Genomic DNA, 17,368 nt, shown 5'->3' with positions numbered 1-17,368 from the left:
AAAAGAATGAAATCGGCATGTACTCGTTAAAACACGTTGAAGGTTCAACAAACCTAGTCTTCCTTGGATTAGCCAACACTGGTCTTGTTGGAGTTGGACGAGTATCTCTAATGGTTTCAACCTTAGGCATCTTCAAAGGTCTCATGTCTATAGGAGTTAAAAGAGGTGTTATGTCATTTGACACCACAAATACTTGTCCCAAAGGACGTAAGCATTTGCAAACTTGTTTCTACAACAGTAATGACATGTTCCTGAAGAACTCTAGAGATACATGCAGTCTTGGGTATTCTAGAAGAATTAGGTCAAACTTGGACATCCATGGTTAGATGGTGACTTCTTTCGAGAAGTATCCTATGGATGTCATGTTTTGAATGTCCTCAAGTGACTTTTAAAGAGTAACTTAAAACTCTTCATTTTTGTCATCATCGAACTAAGGTGGTGGAGAGGACAATGTTGAAAGAGGATCATTCTTCCACTACATGGAACAATCCTCTATGTGGTTGGTCATTAGGTTTGTTATTATTGACTCTATAGGCAGCCATGAATTTGATGAGAGGATGATATAGGTCGGGTAAACAGTTTAGGTTAGGATGGTTTCTTATGGTTCATTTTGGTAGTGGTAAGGGGATGATGGCGTTGGGTAAAAGGTTTTGGTAGGCTTAGGAAGGTTGGTGTTGGAAGGTGGGTATATATGTTGTTGGTGGATAGGTGCGTACTTCTATATGGCATTGAATGGGTAGAAAATGAGGTAGGTTTTGGTGATAGTCGTTGGGTGAGGATTCTTGAGGTAGATAGGCAACATTATTTGGCAAGTTAAGAAAGGGAAAAGTAAAATCTTTGTATGGTTTAGGTGTGTGGTTTTTTGGGTAAAAGGCTCTAGCATTGAGGGTTGACTTAGGTTTTGGGATTGGTGGATGAGTGGTTAAGACTGAAGTGATGGTTTCAGTTTCAGCGTGTGGATAAGGTTGTTTGATGGGTAAGGGAATGGTTTGTGTTGAAGGTGGAGGTAGAGACAATTTGAGGGGTGACTGGACATGAGGAACAACAACAACTTAGTCTTCATCAGAACTGATCGGTATGGCAGTAGGCATAGGTATATTGCTCGACAGTGCTTCTATTAAAAATACAAGCCCAAATATTTAAGGCCCAAAATGCTCAGGTCCAAGAGCGTGAAACTAAAGCTTCACTAGAAGCTTCCTCGCGTCAGAGAGTCGGTAGAGTCCAACTTCTTGTGTTGCTCGCGAGAGAAGGAAAAGAGAGAACCCGTGACGGAACTCTGGCGAAGCTCGTAGCAGCGATGAATGAGCGAAAGCAAGTCATCCGGTTGCAGAGAAGAAGAGGCACAGTGACAAAGGTAAGAAAGCACTTTTAATATTTCTCTTATTGATAGAATGTAATTTTTGTAACTGAGTTTCTTTTACTTACAATAGACAACATACTGGAACCCTGATTATATAGGGTTCCGATAAGAACAAGAAAGTGATAGAAGAATAGTTAGAGTCCCTAACAGAAAACAGAAATCTCTAATATACAAGAACCCTAAAAGACAAAATGTTACTCTTACGAGCATTAATTACAATAACATAAACATTAATACTCTCCCCTCAAGCTGGATGGTGGATATTCACTAATCCAAGCTTGGGGATGATAGATTTGAAATGCGTTCGGTGAGGAAATTTGGTGAACACATCAACGAGCTGCTCTTCTGATCGAATGGGAAAAAGGCATAGAGATTTGTCTTGAATCTTCTCACGAGCTACGTGGCAGTCCAGCTCAATGTGCTTGGTCCGCTCATGGAAACTTTATTTGTGGGCAATGTGTTTGGCGGAGTTGTTGTCACAGTAGAGGACAATAGTAGCAGTGGGCTGAATTTGAAGGTCTTGAAGGAGGTAGTGAAGCCATTGCATCTCAAACAGTAGCAGCAAGGGCACGATACTTTACTTCAATAGAGGATCTTGACACGGTTCTTTGTTACTTTGACCTCCATGAAACCAATGAGGATCCTAGAAAAACATAGTAACCAGTGGTTGACCTCCTTATGTTAGGGCAAGTGGCCCAATCTGAATCACTGAACCCTTTAATCTGTATGTCAGAGTTAGCTACAAAGAAGAGTCCTTCTGAAGGGCTGGATTTGACATATCTTAGAATATGTTGCAAGGCTTGATAGTGATAATTAGTAGGCTCCTGTATAAACTGACTTAATAGGTTAACAGTAAAACACAAGTCAAGCCTAGTATTAGTTAGATAGAAAAACTTCCCTATTAATCTGCGATAGGCACTGGATTATCCATATAATTCTCTGTTTTATATAAGGAGTTTGTGTTGCTCAAAAAGGGTGTAGAGCATGGTTTGCTTCCCAACATTCCTGTTTCTTCAAGGATGTCAAGGGCATACTTTCTTTGACAAAGATGTATCCCCTTTTTAGATCTAGCAACCTCAAATCTTAGAAAATACTTGAGTTCTCCCATATCTTTTATCTGGAATTGACGATGCAAAAGAGCCTTTATATGGGTGATCTCATTCATTGAATTTCCTGTTAGGACAATGTCATCTACATATACAAGTAAAGCTGTGAAACTTGTGGAGGTTTTCTTGACAAAAAGAGAGTGATCAGATTTGGATTGAACATAGTCAGCAGAAATAAGGAAGGTAGATAGCTTTTCAGACCATTGTCTACTAGCCTGTTTCAGCCCATATAGAGACTTAGTCAGTTTGCAGACTTGTCCCTTGGTGTTAGTGTCCAATCCAGGTGGAAGATCCATGTAAACATCCTCTTTTAAATCTCCATGCAAGAAAGCATTATCTACATCAAGGTGATGTAAACATTAGTTTCTTGAGGTAGCAAGAGCAAGTAAAAGTCTAACAGAAGTAAGCTTTTCAACAGGGGAAAAAGTATCCAAGAAATTTATCCCCTCTTGTTGGATGTAGCCCTTGGCTACCAGCCGGGCTTTATACCTTTCCACAGTACCATCAGCTTTGTGCTTTACTTTGTAAACCCATCCACATCCAATGGGTTTCTTTTCAGGGGGAAGTTGGGTCAAAAACCAGGTAGAATTGTCTTGTAGTGCCTTGATTTCCTTCTGCATAGCATCAGCCCATTTAGGACTGTCTCTAACCTCCTCATAGGAGTTGGGTTCTTTGTCAGCAGTCATGGAAAGAGTGTACCTTAAATGTTTCTTGGACAAAGATTCATAAGATAAAACATTAGTGATAGGATAAGGAGTTTTCAAACCATTTTTGACACACAAGGATGCAGATAAGGGCTGATCAATTTGATGTATGTAGTCCTTTAAGTATTCAGGAGTCTTTCTTATTTTGTTAGATCTTCTCTGATTCATTCCTTGCACTTCTTCTATGGGATCAATGTCTTCAGCAGTGGTATCAGTGCTCTCAACTGGCCTTTCACTATTTCTTCTATCCTCAACCAAGTCCCTTCTACGGCTGTGGGGCAAATTATCGAAGAAAAACATATTGTCTTCACTGTCATTGTTGTTATCTTTATTACTTTGCTCATTCTTATAGGGAAAAATGTCTTCATAAAAGATAACATTTTTACTAATGAAGATTTCCCTAGTATTGATGTGAAGAACAATATATCCTTTAACACCATTTTTGTAGCCCAGAAATATACCCTTTCTAGCTCTAGAGTCAAGTTTACTTTTGTTACTTTCCAAAGTAGAAACAAAACATAAGCAACCAAAGACCTTTAGGTCAAGATAAGTAGGAGAATTATTATGTAGTATATCATAGGGGGTTTTATCTTTAATAATAGAAGAAGGAAGTCTATTTATTAGATATATAGCATGAGACAAGGCATAAGACCAATACGCATAGGGAATGTTATATTGAAAGATCAAACTACGGGTAACATTCAATATGTGTTGGTGCTTACGTTCCACAACATAATTTTGTTGTGGAGTTTCAACACAACTTCTTTGATGTTCAATCCCATAAGAATCATATATGCTGGAACAATTGAACTCAGGTCCATTGTCAGTTCTAACGGTTTTGACAGTTTTATTAAACTGGGTCTTAATTTTTATGATAAAAGCTTGCAGAAGTTCCCTAGTTTGACTCTTATTATGCATGAGAAAAGTCCAAGTATGCCTACTACAATCATCAACAATAGTGAGGAAGTATCTATGCCCATGTATAGATGGGTGGAGATAGGACCCCACATATCACAGTGCATTATATCAAAGCAATTAGTAGACATAGAATTATTCTTAGGAAATGGCAATCTGTGTTGCTTAGCATAATGGAAAATGTCACAAGCATTATCATAAGTAGTTTGAACATAAGGAAAAATCTTGCATATTCTTTCAACAGTTTTGTGTCCAGGATGGCCTAGCCTATAGTGCTACAAATTTATATTTACATACTCATATGAGAAAACAAAACTAGGTGTTGGGTTCCTTCCAAAAGATTGCAAGTAGTAAAGCCTCATGTACACATTAGCACATTCAATCATCCTCAATGTAGAGTTGTCCTGAATTTGACACATCTTAAAGGAAAAAGTTAGTGTGTTGTTTATATCTCTTGTTAAACTTAGGACAGATATAAGATTGAAAGTAAATTCAGGTATATATAAAACATTAAAGATTATGAATTCATTGGAAAATTGTACAGCTCTTGCATAGTGGGCTGTAACAATGGAATTGTTTGGCAATCTAACAGATATTGGCTTGATTTTATTGAATGTTATGAATTGATTCTTGTCATGGGTCATGTGATCAGTGGCCCCTTTGGAGTGCTGAAAAGTCAACCAGAAACCAGAAAAGTCAACCAGTCAACCAGAAAAGTCAACCAGTCAACCAGAATGCTGAAAAACCAACCAGAACGCAGAAAACGTGTGACCGAGTGGCGCTGAGCGGTAAAATACCGCTGAGCGGCACTTTTCAGGTGCCAAAATCACCGCTGAGGGGCAAAAACAGCAGCTGGGGGCAAAATGGATCATGCGGTATTACCGCTCAGCGGTAAAATACCGCTGAGCGCCATTCTAAGTGGGCTTGGACCGGTTTTCTTTTGTTTTTATGGGCTTGGACTTGTTTTATGTTATTTGTATGCCATATTTAAGGACTTGCACGTCCTAGGGTTTGTATCTTTGGCTGGAACGAAGCAAACACTCTCTCTTCCACCCCTTTGAAGGAGGATCTTGGATGCTGAGGCTTCCTCTTCACCTTTTTAGGGTTTTATCTTTCATTTTTTCATTGTAATTCATCTAGGTTCACCATGAATATGGTGAACTAAACTTTGTATGTTTGTTGGGGAATCAATGTAATCTTTTGAAGCTCTCATATATGGAATCTGTTTTTACATCTTTTAATTAAGACTTATGCTTTCGTTCATCATTAGTTAGGGTTTTTCCTCTTTGCTTAATGCTTGCATTGTTTAACTCATTCGATGCATGATTATTGGTTTTGTCGATACGGACGCGTACGGGGAAGTCTAGATCCGGGGAATTTCTCCCAATATTATATTGGTTGTCGTTAAGCTTCTGCACTTATGAACTGATCATTAGGAATGCTAGGAATTGTATGAACTCGTGATTAGGGAGAAGCCTTCTTGAAAGGTACTTTAGAGAGTGGCATTAACAATGATGATTTGAATGTTGAATTCCTAAAATATATGAGAGTGGATAAGATGAAATTGACCCCCAACAACATATTCATACATATATTTCATTGAAAGTGTTTATCTTTTGTTTTTTTATGCCATTGATCAAAACTTCATGCATACATATTTGTGTCAATAATCCATGAGAACGTACCTTGTTTGTTCTCTGTAGTGTCTTTGTGTATTTCGCTGACACTATGAGAAGGGTTGTCAACCTTTTCAAGCATTTGTAATAATTTTTGCATTTGTTCTGGAGTGAAAGAACTCTGAGTAGGACTTTATTGACTGGTCTGTGAAACAGTAAAGGTAGAGCAAGCATTGGCAGAACCCCATTCATTTTGTCCCACATTATTCTGACTATTATTGTCATTTTTCTTGTACCATGGTGGATATCCATGTTTAGAATAGCATTCATCAATTGTATGGTTCATTTTGTGGCAATGGGAACACTGTTTCCCATAATTTGACTTTCTTCCTCTCCCTCTTCCCTAACTACGAGGGGCAGATCCACGTCCATGACCTTTCCAACTCTGGTCACTCGTCCACTAATTCTATTTTTCAGTGGTGCTGGCAAGGACCTTAATATCACTTTGATTAGTGAGGCTAGAGTCATGTTTTTCCTGTCTCTCCTTCTGTATAATGAGAGAAAATACACGGTTAATGTTGGGCAGAGGCTCCATCAATAACATTTGTGTCCTCACAGTATTGTAACAATCATTTAGGCCCTTTAGGAAACAGATAACGTGTTCCATTTCTCTGTACTTATGAGAAATTTTAGACAATTCACAGCTGCAGAGAATCTTGCAGTTACAACTTGGGATGGGTCTGAGAAATTACAGTTCTTCCCATAAGATCTTTAGATCAATAAAATACTGACTTACACTCCTTTCTCCTTGTTTAATAGAGTGAACTTCTTGGAGCAAGTCTGAAAATTTAAAGTAATCTCCTTTAGAGAACCTTTCTTTCAATTTTTCCCATAGTTCTTGAGCATCTTCCACATATATAACACTTTCTGCTATTTGGCAGAAAGGGTCTTGATGATCCAAGATAGCGCCATCATGTTGCTTCTTTCCCAAGAATAAAAAAGGGGGTCATCTCTTTGAGGTTTCTTGATCCCTCCATCTATGAATTTTAGCTTGTTCTTGGAGAGGAGGGCTCTTCTCATATTTCTGCTCCAAGAAGTGTAGTTGGATTCATTAAGAATTTGAGAAATAAGAGAGATGCCTGGATTCTCTCCTGAATGAAGATAAAAAGGGCTAGAAGGGTTGTTGGATTGATCCATATTTTCCATAACACCAAGAAAGGCAAGAAAAGATCAGCACCAAGAAAAACAAGAAAGATTTAAGCGCAACAGAAACAGGGGCAGAACAGGTACATGACCTGCTCTAGTACCGTATTGAAAATACAGGCCCAAATATTTGAGGCCCAAAACGCTCAGGTCCAAGAGTGAAACTAAAGCTTCACTTGAAGCTTCCTCGCGTCAGAGAGTTGGTAGAGGCCAGCTTCTTGTGTTGCTCACGAGAGAGAAGGAAAAGAGAGAACCCGTGATGGAACTCCAACGGAGCTCGTAGCAGCGATTGATGAGCGGAAGCATATCATCCTGTTGCAGAGAAGAAGAGGCGCAATGACAGAGGTAAGAAAGCACTTTTAATATTTTTCTTATTGATAGAATGGAATTTTTGTAATTGAGTTTCTTTTACAATAGGCAACATACTGGAACCCTGATTATATAGGGTTCCAGTAAGAACAAGAAAATGATAGAAGAATAGTTAGAATCCCTAACAGAAAACAGAAATCCCTAATCTAAAAGAACCCTAAAAGACAAAATGTTGCTCTTAGGAGCATTAATTACAATAATAGAAACATTAATAGCTTCTTTAAATGTTTGTTGAGAGGATCATCTAATGACCAACTTTTGCTTCTTTAGAAAGGGTTGCTCGACGATAGCTTCCTTGGACTTTCTAGAGTGATTAAAAATGAGTCCATCATGACTCTTTAAGACGAACAACAAGGGCAGGAGAGTCTTTGGTATTTTTGGCCTTTTTCTTATCAATCATTGAACGAGAGCGTTTGGCCACTCGAGAAGGAGGAGGAGGTGGAGTGTATAATTAAGCCTTTTCTTCATTAGACGCTACAGGAGGTTGCTAAGGGGTAGACACTTGATCTTTATTAAGAATAATCCTACTTTCAATGTCCCCCATTCTTTGTCGAGGGGAGATCTCAATGTTGATACTTACTAAGGTTGAGGTGAAACTCTTCATACTTAGTGATTCCTTGAGATCAACATCCATACGAGGAAGTGCAAGTTTATCCCTCCTCTCTTTCATGATTCTCATAGGGTCGAATAGGGGTGTTGTCTTCAATTTTTTAACTTTAATCCCTAATTGCATCTGTTTGATGTTAGTGATACCAAACTGTTGGCCTCGGTAAGAACCAATCAACATGATCTTGTTCCTTACTTGCAAAGGAACTTCTTTTGAGAATAAATTATTGACGATTCCATGGTGTTGGATGACTTTAAAGATGAGGGAACCATAATAACTCCAATACACCTTCTTGTGTAGGTTTTTGATGGACTTGACCAAGTTGATGTAGAGAATATATGGCAAGTTGAAAGGAACTTCAGTCAGTAAATGATAAAGGACATACCTTCCTAAATCAGTCACATGATTTTTGGAGCTATTCTTGTGGAGATTCATTTTTTAAATCATATGTTGTAGGATTTTGGTGTAAAGAGACTTTCACGTAGGGATGTAGCCTTTTGTACTAGGTTAGAAGCTATGTTGTGTCTTATAGATGTAACAGTGTTGTGTACAAAAGACACAGATAAAAAGAATGAAGGAAACATTCCTAGAATATTTTCATGTCTCTAAACGTTCTTCTAATTCTGATGCAAACTTTTGAATAAAGGTAGTGTACTGATATGATCTGTACAGAAAAAGAGAGCATAACATAACAATCAAAAGAGTACTACAATGTACATGCACATGCAATAAAGTGTTAGACGATCCTAGTTGTTTAGGCATTATACATGCATGATCGTTTAGGTGTTGTTTGTTTGAGTAACTTATAGAATTTAGGATATTTTTAATATATATCATTTAGCACTTTTCATTTTTATCCTAGATGGTTTAAACGTTATGAGACATTATTTCATTTATACGCTTTGTTAAACTTAGTGTTGTTAAAACGGGTTAACCGACTCGATCTAGCTTAGCCCACTGTAGGCTGGACACTTACCAAGCCAACCCAACCCAGTTCACTTATTAGCGAGTCGAAAAAAGTTGAACCTAGCACAGCTCAAAACGGGTTAGTGGGTTAAACAGATTGATTCATTGGCTCACTTAATTAGATTTTTTTTCAATTAAAAAAATAAAATTATATCCCCAAAGGACCAACCATAGGAAGTATAAGGTTTTTAGAAATAAGCTTTGGGATGCCCCTACTCAAACCTTCCTCAACAAAACAATAAAGTAAAGGAGAAAGGATCCCCATATCTAACCCTTCCACCACAAACCATCCTAACCACCATTAACCCAAATAGAAATATAAGCATATTGCAAGATATGAAGAATCCACATCAAAAAGCATTCATGAAAACTAAAACAACACAACACCTGAATTAATAAATGCTAATTGGTGGTGTAAAAAGCCTTGGTTATATCAATCTTAATGGCTACATTACCACTCTTGACCTTTTAAGATAGAAGATTAATAGTTTAAAAAATAATGCAAATACAATCTTTAACACTCCTCCTTTTAATGAAACCATTTTTTATTATGGAAAATAATCCTATTAGAAATCACTATAAGCCTATTAACTAAAATTTTTATAATGATTTTGAAAAAAAAAAGCTAGCCATTGTTATAGGACAAAAATTTATACGTTATGCCCCATAACCTTTAGGAACAAGAGAAATAATATTTGAATCCATACCAGGGAGGATCCAACCTTGCCGAAAGAATTGTTAGACAACTTTACAAACATTAACAACAACAATATCTCAAAAAGAGTGATAAAACCATTCATTAAATCCATTGGACTAGGAGCACTATCACCATTAAGTGGAAAAATCACATGCTTCACCTCATCAAGATCATGGCTTTTAATCAAAAAATTATTGTCATCCTCAATAACTAGAGAAGGAATATAAAATGTAATCAAAGACTACATATAAGTAACATAAATAGCAGGATTAGTAGGAACAACATATAACTTTGTATAAAAGGACAAAATAGAATCTTCAATCATTTTTAGATCAGAAATAACTTGATTATTGATGAGTACATATTTATAGCTTCGTTTAGCCCTTAATCTTGAATTCTTATTGGTTTTTTCACTTTAAAATAAAATTTTAAGTATGATTTCTTATAATTGGGTATTGAGGGTAAGATACAAAAACATGATAAAAATAACTTTTTAGTTGCATAAATGTTCTTTAGATATTTTGATGTGTGTTAAGGCAGTTGTAGCTAAGTTGAGCTCATAAAAGTGTAGAAATAAATTGGTTAAAGTTTAATGACACCCTAAATATAAATCCAAGAATAAAAAATAATCAAAACCACAAGAAGTCAAACCAAGCATTACATGAAGAAGACAATAAAAGCATGAAAAAAAGAAAAATTTAGCTAATTCAAAAAGAGGGAACGAACATAAAAAAATTAGACCTTGCGGTTCTCTCTATTTTTTCTACAAAAAAAGACTTTGGCAATTGATAAATGTTTATTATAAAATATAATTTGGAGAAAATATATCTTTAGATATTTTATTTGATATTTTTAAATAATTATCTTATTTAACTATATTAGTAAATATCAAAAGATAATATTTGTCAAATCTTTTTTAATCTAGCAAAGATCTTCTTAAATATTTTTAGATCTCTACACAATCAAATATATCTTGAAGATATTGGATTATTTAGAAGATAATTAGAGAAGATTACATTATCAAAAAGAAGAATACAACAACAAAAAAACCCAAAACAAAGTCCAATCCAATTTCTATATAGAAAGACTTAGGGAAACACATTACGGGAGCTTAGGAACCCTTTGGGGGCCTAATTTTGTCTTCTCTCTTCTCTCATGTTCTTCACCCCTTCTTCTATGGTTGAATAAAGAACATTCAAAATCTATGGTTGAATATTAGAATGATTATCCACTACCAAGTTATGTATGTTCCCAAAAACATTTTTATTCCACCCTTTTGAAGCAACTTTAAGACGTTGAAATTTCTTTACAAAATTAACATAGAACAACTAGAAGTAGGAGAATTCCAAAAGCTATTTATGAGGAAACGACAGTCCATATGAGATATCCACATCTTTAGAAATCGAAAACATGATGGTTTGGAAACCCCAACTAAATGAGAAAGAAAAACGAGCAAGGGATGATGATTTGAGCAATTTTAGGGTAAACGTTAACACGAGAAGAAGACCAATTCTCAAGACAAGGAAAACTACAAAAAGATTTATCAACACAAATCATACCTCTCTAAAAGTTTAGCCAAATATAATAAGATCTAGAAGATGGAGTCACAAGAAGCTCATTAGAACTGATCCAATTCGAAAACTCAGCACAAGAGATTGGACTAGAGGAAACACCACCTTTCACATCCTCAACACAAAAAACAACATTAAGATCACCAAGGATACACCAAGAATTATGAAGATTAACAAGAGAATACCACAAAGAGCCAAAAGCAATTAAGTAGTTGCACCATAAACCCCAATAACTTGTAATTTAACATCACTTTATAACAACAAATGAAATAAATTGGCTAGTAATATCAATAATATCAAACATGAATTCACTTCTATCCAAGAACCACATTCTAGCAACCTTGGTATAAGAATCATAGATAACCAATAACTTAAAGTTCAAACTATATAAAAAAAAAGTTGCATATAAGAACTAAAATGAGTCATTGGTTAAACTAAGAAAAGAAAATTAGGTTGGTGCTCAATAATCAATTTTTTTAGCATATTAAGAGTTTTATCATTAACCAAGCTTCTCATATTCCCAAAAAAAACCTCTAAAACTCAAGTGATTTTTAGAATTGGAGGATTTATTATTAGAGGTTTTCCCCTATTTTGGTTTCTTAGTAAATTGAATTGGTGCATCATCTTTTTCAATAGTAGAATCTTCCGACTCTTCCACCACATTAGCTCAATTAAAAGCTAATTTCAATTCTTCTGCAAGGCGAGCTTCCTCAAACGTAAAAGAATTAGAGATTATATGAGAATTTTTATTGTGAGAATCAAATTGCTATGAGTCCTGAGAATTATTTCCAATGGGAGTAACATCCTTCAAAGAAGGCATATCAGTCAAGAAATTAGAGTTCATTAGCACATGACCAGTGGTAGTGTCAATATTATGTATAGGAGAAGAATTATCCTCAATCTTAGGACTACCAAGATTAACCACCAAGTGAGAAGGTAAACCTAGTGCCAAGAACTGGATCGTAAGTTGAGACTGAGCAGTAGGCGACACCACAACAAGTTGCACCACAATAGGCTAAACCACACCAAGTTGAACCACATCAGGTTATACCTCAACATGCTCTATAATAGGTTGTACCATAGTAGCAGGTTGCACCATAGTAGCAGGTTGTACCATAGTAACAAGTTATTGAATCTCATTAGTAGGTTGTTGCATCTCATTAGCGAGTTGATTCATCTCATTAGAAGGTTGTTGAACCAAAGATTGCATTACAAGCCTCTTAGACTGGATCATAGGCTCCACCAACTTGAGAGTCAGGTCTTGTGAACCATTCAGAACACTAACAACCTTAGGACGATAATATTGTTGGATTTTTGTACCAACATTTTCCCCTCACCAGAATTTGCATTAGCATATGTTGTAGTCTTCTACAATTCGATAGTTCATGACCAATCATATTACATTTAGAACAAAATATAAGGTAATTTTTCATACTCCACATCAACAATGAATGCAAATTTAGGCTTTCCTATCAAAATTTCATTATGTAGATCAGATAACAAATCAATATTAACTAAAAGACGGGGAAAGAAACCACAAGACTTATTCATGGTGCAATAATCGAAGATAAATGTGTCCCATACCACATGCTATAGAAAAATCGATTTCGATTGACAATATTTTAATAGAAAGTCATGGATACTATTAGAAGTCTCACATTGAATAGAAATAAGGTCAATTTATAATATATAAGTGGGTGTAAACCTCACCTTACAAGCCAGTTTTGTGGGGTTGAGTTAGGCTTAAAGTTCACTTCTTAACATGGTATCAGATCTAGGTTAGAGTTTATCCTAGCGATATTTGTTGTTTGTTGGGTATGTTGTTCCACCCGCTATAGGGCCGTTATTGGACCACCAATTAATGTTTAGTATCACGCTCGATATGTATATATCTCGGTGTGAGGGGTGTTGGAAGTCCCACATTGCAAAAATCCTTATTCAACAACATCTACAGAAGGCCTAAATCTTGCAACACTTTATCCCTCTGTACATTGTCCACATCCAAAATCCAATCACAAACATACTTCTCCCTAACCTGTTGCAGTTCCTCCTGCAAAGAGATAGATGCACAACATATCAACAAAATGCAACATCTTCTATCAAAGCTCCCAAAAATGAAAATTTTTATAACTTATAGTTCTGTAGGTGGGCATTGTGCTGCCTTCATATTTCTCAATGTCATCCCACAACTCCATAAATTTCAAAATAATAACTCCATAATCATATCTACATCAAACAAAGTCCAACATACAAATAATGTTATTTAAAATATCAATGAAACAATAAAATTTTATATTTGCTGAAATAAACATTAAAAACTTACAAGTTTGGTTGGCTTGGAGTGTGCAAGTGTTGTACATGCTACGTAGTTGACCTAGTTGTGCAAAATCTTTGCCTAAAGTCCCCACTTATTTTGTCTTTGCTACCACTGCAGTTTTTGCACCATGAGTTTTACAAATAATGGTTCCTTGGACATGAAATTGTATATAAATGTCATAATAATTGTGTCAAAAGAACTAAACCAGTATATGGTCAAAAAAATTAAAGAAGAACTAAAACACATCGAACAACAACAAACGACTTCCCAAATGAACGTTCCAACGACGATGGAACGATGAAAACACCTCTCTTTCTATGCTCGTTGCTTCCAAAGGTTCCAACGGTGGCGGATGTTCAGCCGGTGAACGGTGCCGGTCGGCGAAACGGTCAAAATGTCCTCAAACCATGCTTCTCCTCACCGTCACACGACTTTGTTGGATCGTCCTTCTAGGGTTCTCTCTAACCCAAACTCAGAATCTAATTTTGAAATCACAAAATAGACCCCGGCACTTTAAACCCTACAACACTTTCTTTTCACATCATTTTATTTTTGCTAATTTCTTTTCCATGTGGACCACTGAAATTTTGACATGTGACCCGTATCAAAATGTTGTCAAATATGTTATCAAAATATCATTTTTCATATAAATAACTACCGTTTCTAATATATATTTTCATATATAATCGTACTTAAGTTTTATTCATAAAAAATCATCACTATATTCCACATATTTTTTAATAGATCTACGATGATAAGATCTAAATTTACATTTAATTTTGTTAAGTTAGTTTTATCTAATTTAAATTTCAATACAATTATTTAAAACTTTAAATTTATCTTAATAATATTTTTATAAATTAGTATACTTAGACAAATATACTTTATTTTTGAATTACCAAAGTTATTAATAATTTACGTTTGGTTTTATTAATTTGTTTAAAAATAATAATTATCTTCTACTGTTCTAAAATATGTATTTTTTAAATAAAAATATATTAAAAACATTATTTCTTGATATGAGTGTAAAACTATTTTACATTGTGGTGCTATAGTTGTATACACTTTTTACATAAGTGTAAAAATATTTTACGATACTTTAATAAAAATCCTGAATATGAGGTTTTGCATTTACCCTATTATCTTTATCCTCTGTTATGTTAGGGTTTGGAGAATTGGCACTTCATTTCCAGCAACCATGAACACTTGCTCAAACTAAACTAATTCACCTTCTCGATACTTCCACCAATAATTAACTTCGCTTAAACAATTCATCCATTTCAAACATCGAAGTTCCTACAAAATATTTTTCAGGTAACTCCCAAGTTCAATGATTTCTTCTTCTAGTTTTTTTTTTTATTCAAATTCTGCGTTCGCTTTATTTCTTCTTAATCTCCACTATTTTGTGATATTTACCTTCAATGTCTTCCTATTGTTGTTCTTCAATCACAGCAATGGCTGCGAGACTCGCAATTGTGAGGGGCACCGGAGGGAAAGGGAAATTAGGAAGTGTTTTAGGGTTTAATAGGTTGATTCAAACGGTGCCCCAATGTCCTCCTTTATCTGGAAGCATTGATTTTGGGGTTCAATCACCGCAACCCGTTTTGCCCGAGTTCAGTTCCCCGAGTTTCTCTTTTGGTGGCTCTATGGAGCTCATGGCTGTCCCAAAACGCAAGGTACGGAGTTCACTTCTCTGCCGTTTTGGATTTTCTGGTCTTGCTTTGCACTCTAGAGGCTTTGAATTTTACTGCTGGGAATATCAATTGATATAGTATGGTGATATGATATGGTGTAGTGTTTTAAACAGGATTGCTGTGAGTGTCATTATTTGTGCGCTGTTATCGTTTCGGCTTTGTGTTTTGACATATTTTTAATGGTTCTGTCTATCGTGCAGGTTTCTCCCCATAAAAGAGGAATAAGAAATGGACCAAAAGCTCTGAAACCTATCCCTGTGATTGTCCTATGCAAGTAAGCCTTCATCTGTTTCGCCTTATTGTTTGCTATTATTTGGTGTGTTTTGCAAATATCGGGTAATTTCTCTGTTATCAGCTATGTTAGAGCCTTTGAAGGATAGGTACTTAAATGAAATATATATCAGTGTAAGACAGTGCGATTTAGGCGTGAAATAAACTTCTAATGAACAGTTCAGTTCTACCTGGTCATATCTTTCAGTCTATAATGTTATAGTTTTATAATTTCCCTCAGCTTACGAACTGTGTCCTTTCTTCTTTATACCTTTTAAAGATATATCATGCAACAGAAATAGTTTGAGTTTCTGTATTTGAAGAAGTTGAATGGTAAATCAATCTGTTAAAGCCAAAGAAAGGCTAAGGATCACTACAAAGAAAATACATTTTTCTAAGTAATTGCTGGTAATATGAGATCCCATAATTTTTTAGAAAGTTTACGATAAGTTAATATTATGAAGAGTTCATGTTCAATTAGTTAAAATATTTCTTCAATGAACCAAGAACCAATGCTGGAGATAAAAGGGAGGGTGGGATTTCTTTATATGTTGCGGTCTAAAGGACACTTCATCCTTATGCTTGAGCTAAAGTGAAACTACTCTGAGTTTGGAGAGCAATGGGACTTTTTATTTCATTGCATGCCATAGATGTGGTCCCCCTTCTTGCTCGCATGTTATTCCACAATGAGTCAAACCTGCTAATAAACAGTCTAGAAAACAGTAATTATGGTAAGATCATGAGGAGAAAGTTACTAGACTTTACTCCTCTAAACCATGACTGTGCTACCAGTTCAACAGGAATTAATCAATAAAGTCACTTATATGCTCTAGTTATGCTTAAAAACTGTATTGAGCTATCAAACAACTAAATTTGTTTTTGTTTGTTTCTAGTGCTACTCAAACTGTTAACAGAAGTTAGAAAGTTGCTCACAATATCACTCATTTCAAATTATTTTATACATAAGTTGAAGGAGAACAAGTAGTTGAGAATCATCACACCCAAGAATTGGTAGACTTTAAACTAGAGTACATATATGTAAAATATTTAATAACCCTTGGTTTTTTCTTTTTCACCATTTGTGTAGGACAATTGATTTCCATTTTTTTAAAAATTATAAAAATAGAGTTTGGGAACTTCGCTTTCAACCTAGTTCTTGAATAGCCTCATGCATAAATCATGATTTCTTAGGCACTCCTTTTAGCCGATTCAGCATTATCGAAGAAGTTAACTTGTTTCTGTGAAAAAGGGGGATAAAGAGAGGCAGGGAAGGGTGAACTTTAAAATTTATTTCCCGATGTGTGGATTCCATCATCAACTGCCAGTGAAGCATGCTGGCACTGATAAAATTCAACTGAATTTCTATTGTCTAAATACCGTGTGCATAGGTAGGTTTGCTTAGTGTAGGTCCCTTCCATACTTTTGCCAAAAGATTAGAATATTAAACTTTTTGTATTTTTCCAGTTTAGGTGAGTAATTAACCTCACTTTCTTCTGTAGGGGTTGTGGTCGAGTTAGGCTTCCACACTTTTTCTGTTGTGGCGGGAAACCTAATCAAGGTGATACTGGTGAACAGAAAGGTAGTCCAAGCTAATCAAGCTGTTTGCGTAACACCAGATGTTGGTTGACGTTCAGAGCCACCCATAAGTAGGTCCGTTTGGTAGCCATGCTTTATTTTCTTCTTGTTTCCTAAGCAATGCCATTATTGGATCCGAGATTTTTTGCTTTAAAAGATAAATGGAGTGGTTGGTGGATAAAATTTGTGGATTTTGAAAGATGATATTCCACATCCATTTTAGAGTAAGCTGTTTTAGTGCTTTAATATTGATCTAAAGACATTTATCTTTCACCTATAAGCAAACATCGTTCTTTTGAAAGATAAGTAGGGGTGGTTGCTCATATCTAAACCTGCTAAACAATGCTAATGATTCAGTTTTACACTATCATCAATTAGATGGTAAAAGTCCAGGAATC

The 17,368-nt window shown here is 35.5% G+C and overlaps 1 protein-coding gene across 1 annotated transcript; it reads left to right on the top strand.

Annotated features, from left to right (window-relative positions):
* The first annotated feature begins 14,568 nt into the window (after window positions 1-14,568).
* LOC124847422 (uncharacterized) lies at window positions 14,569-17,340 on the top strand. Its single transcript, XM_047324911.2, has 4 exons — window positions 14,569-14,745; window positions 14,884-15,107; window positions 15,326-15,399; window positions 16,895-17,340. Exons 2-4 carry the CDS (start codon window positions 14,886-14,888, stop codon window positions 16,986-16,988), a joined length of 390 nt encoding a protein of 129 aa, XP_047180867.1. The 5' UTR covers window positions 14,569-14,745; window positions 14,884-14,885; the 3' UTR covers window positions 16,989-17,340.
* The last annotated feature ends 28 nt before the right edge of the window (window positions 17,341-17,368 follow it).

The sequence above is a fragment of the Vigna umbellata genome, chromosome 1 (genome assembly GCF_029865625.1).
Source record: "Vigna umbellata cultivar VRB3 chromosome 1, Vumbellata_1.0, whole genome shotgun sequence".
Lineage (NCBI taxonomy): Eukaryota > Viridiplantae > Streptophyta > Magnoliopsida > Fabales > Fabaceae > Vigna > Vigna umbellata.
The sequence above is the reverse complement of the archived record's forward strand: the minus strand, read 5'-3'. Positions and strand labels throughout refer to the sequence as shown.

Bases quoted from the DNA above. Each gene is read 5' to 3' on its own strand.
- LOC124847422 (XM_047324911.2), top strand. From the start codon at position 14,886: ATGGCTGCGAGACTCGCAATTGTGAGGGGCACCGGAGGGAAAGGGAAA. The intron at 15,108-15,325 runs GTACGGAGTTCA...TCTATCGTGCAG, and splicing joins TGGCTGTCCCAAAACGCAAG to GTTTCTCCCCATAAAAGAGG. The intron at 15,400-16,894 runs GTAAGCCTTCAT...TTTCTTCTGTAG, and splicing joins CCTGTGATTGTCCTATGCAA to GGGTTGTGGTCGAGTTAGGC.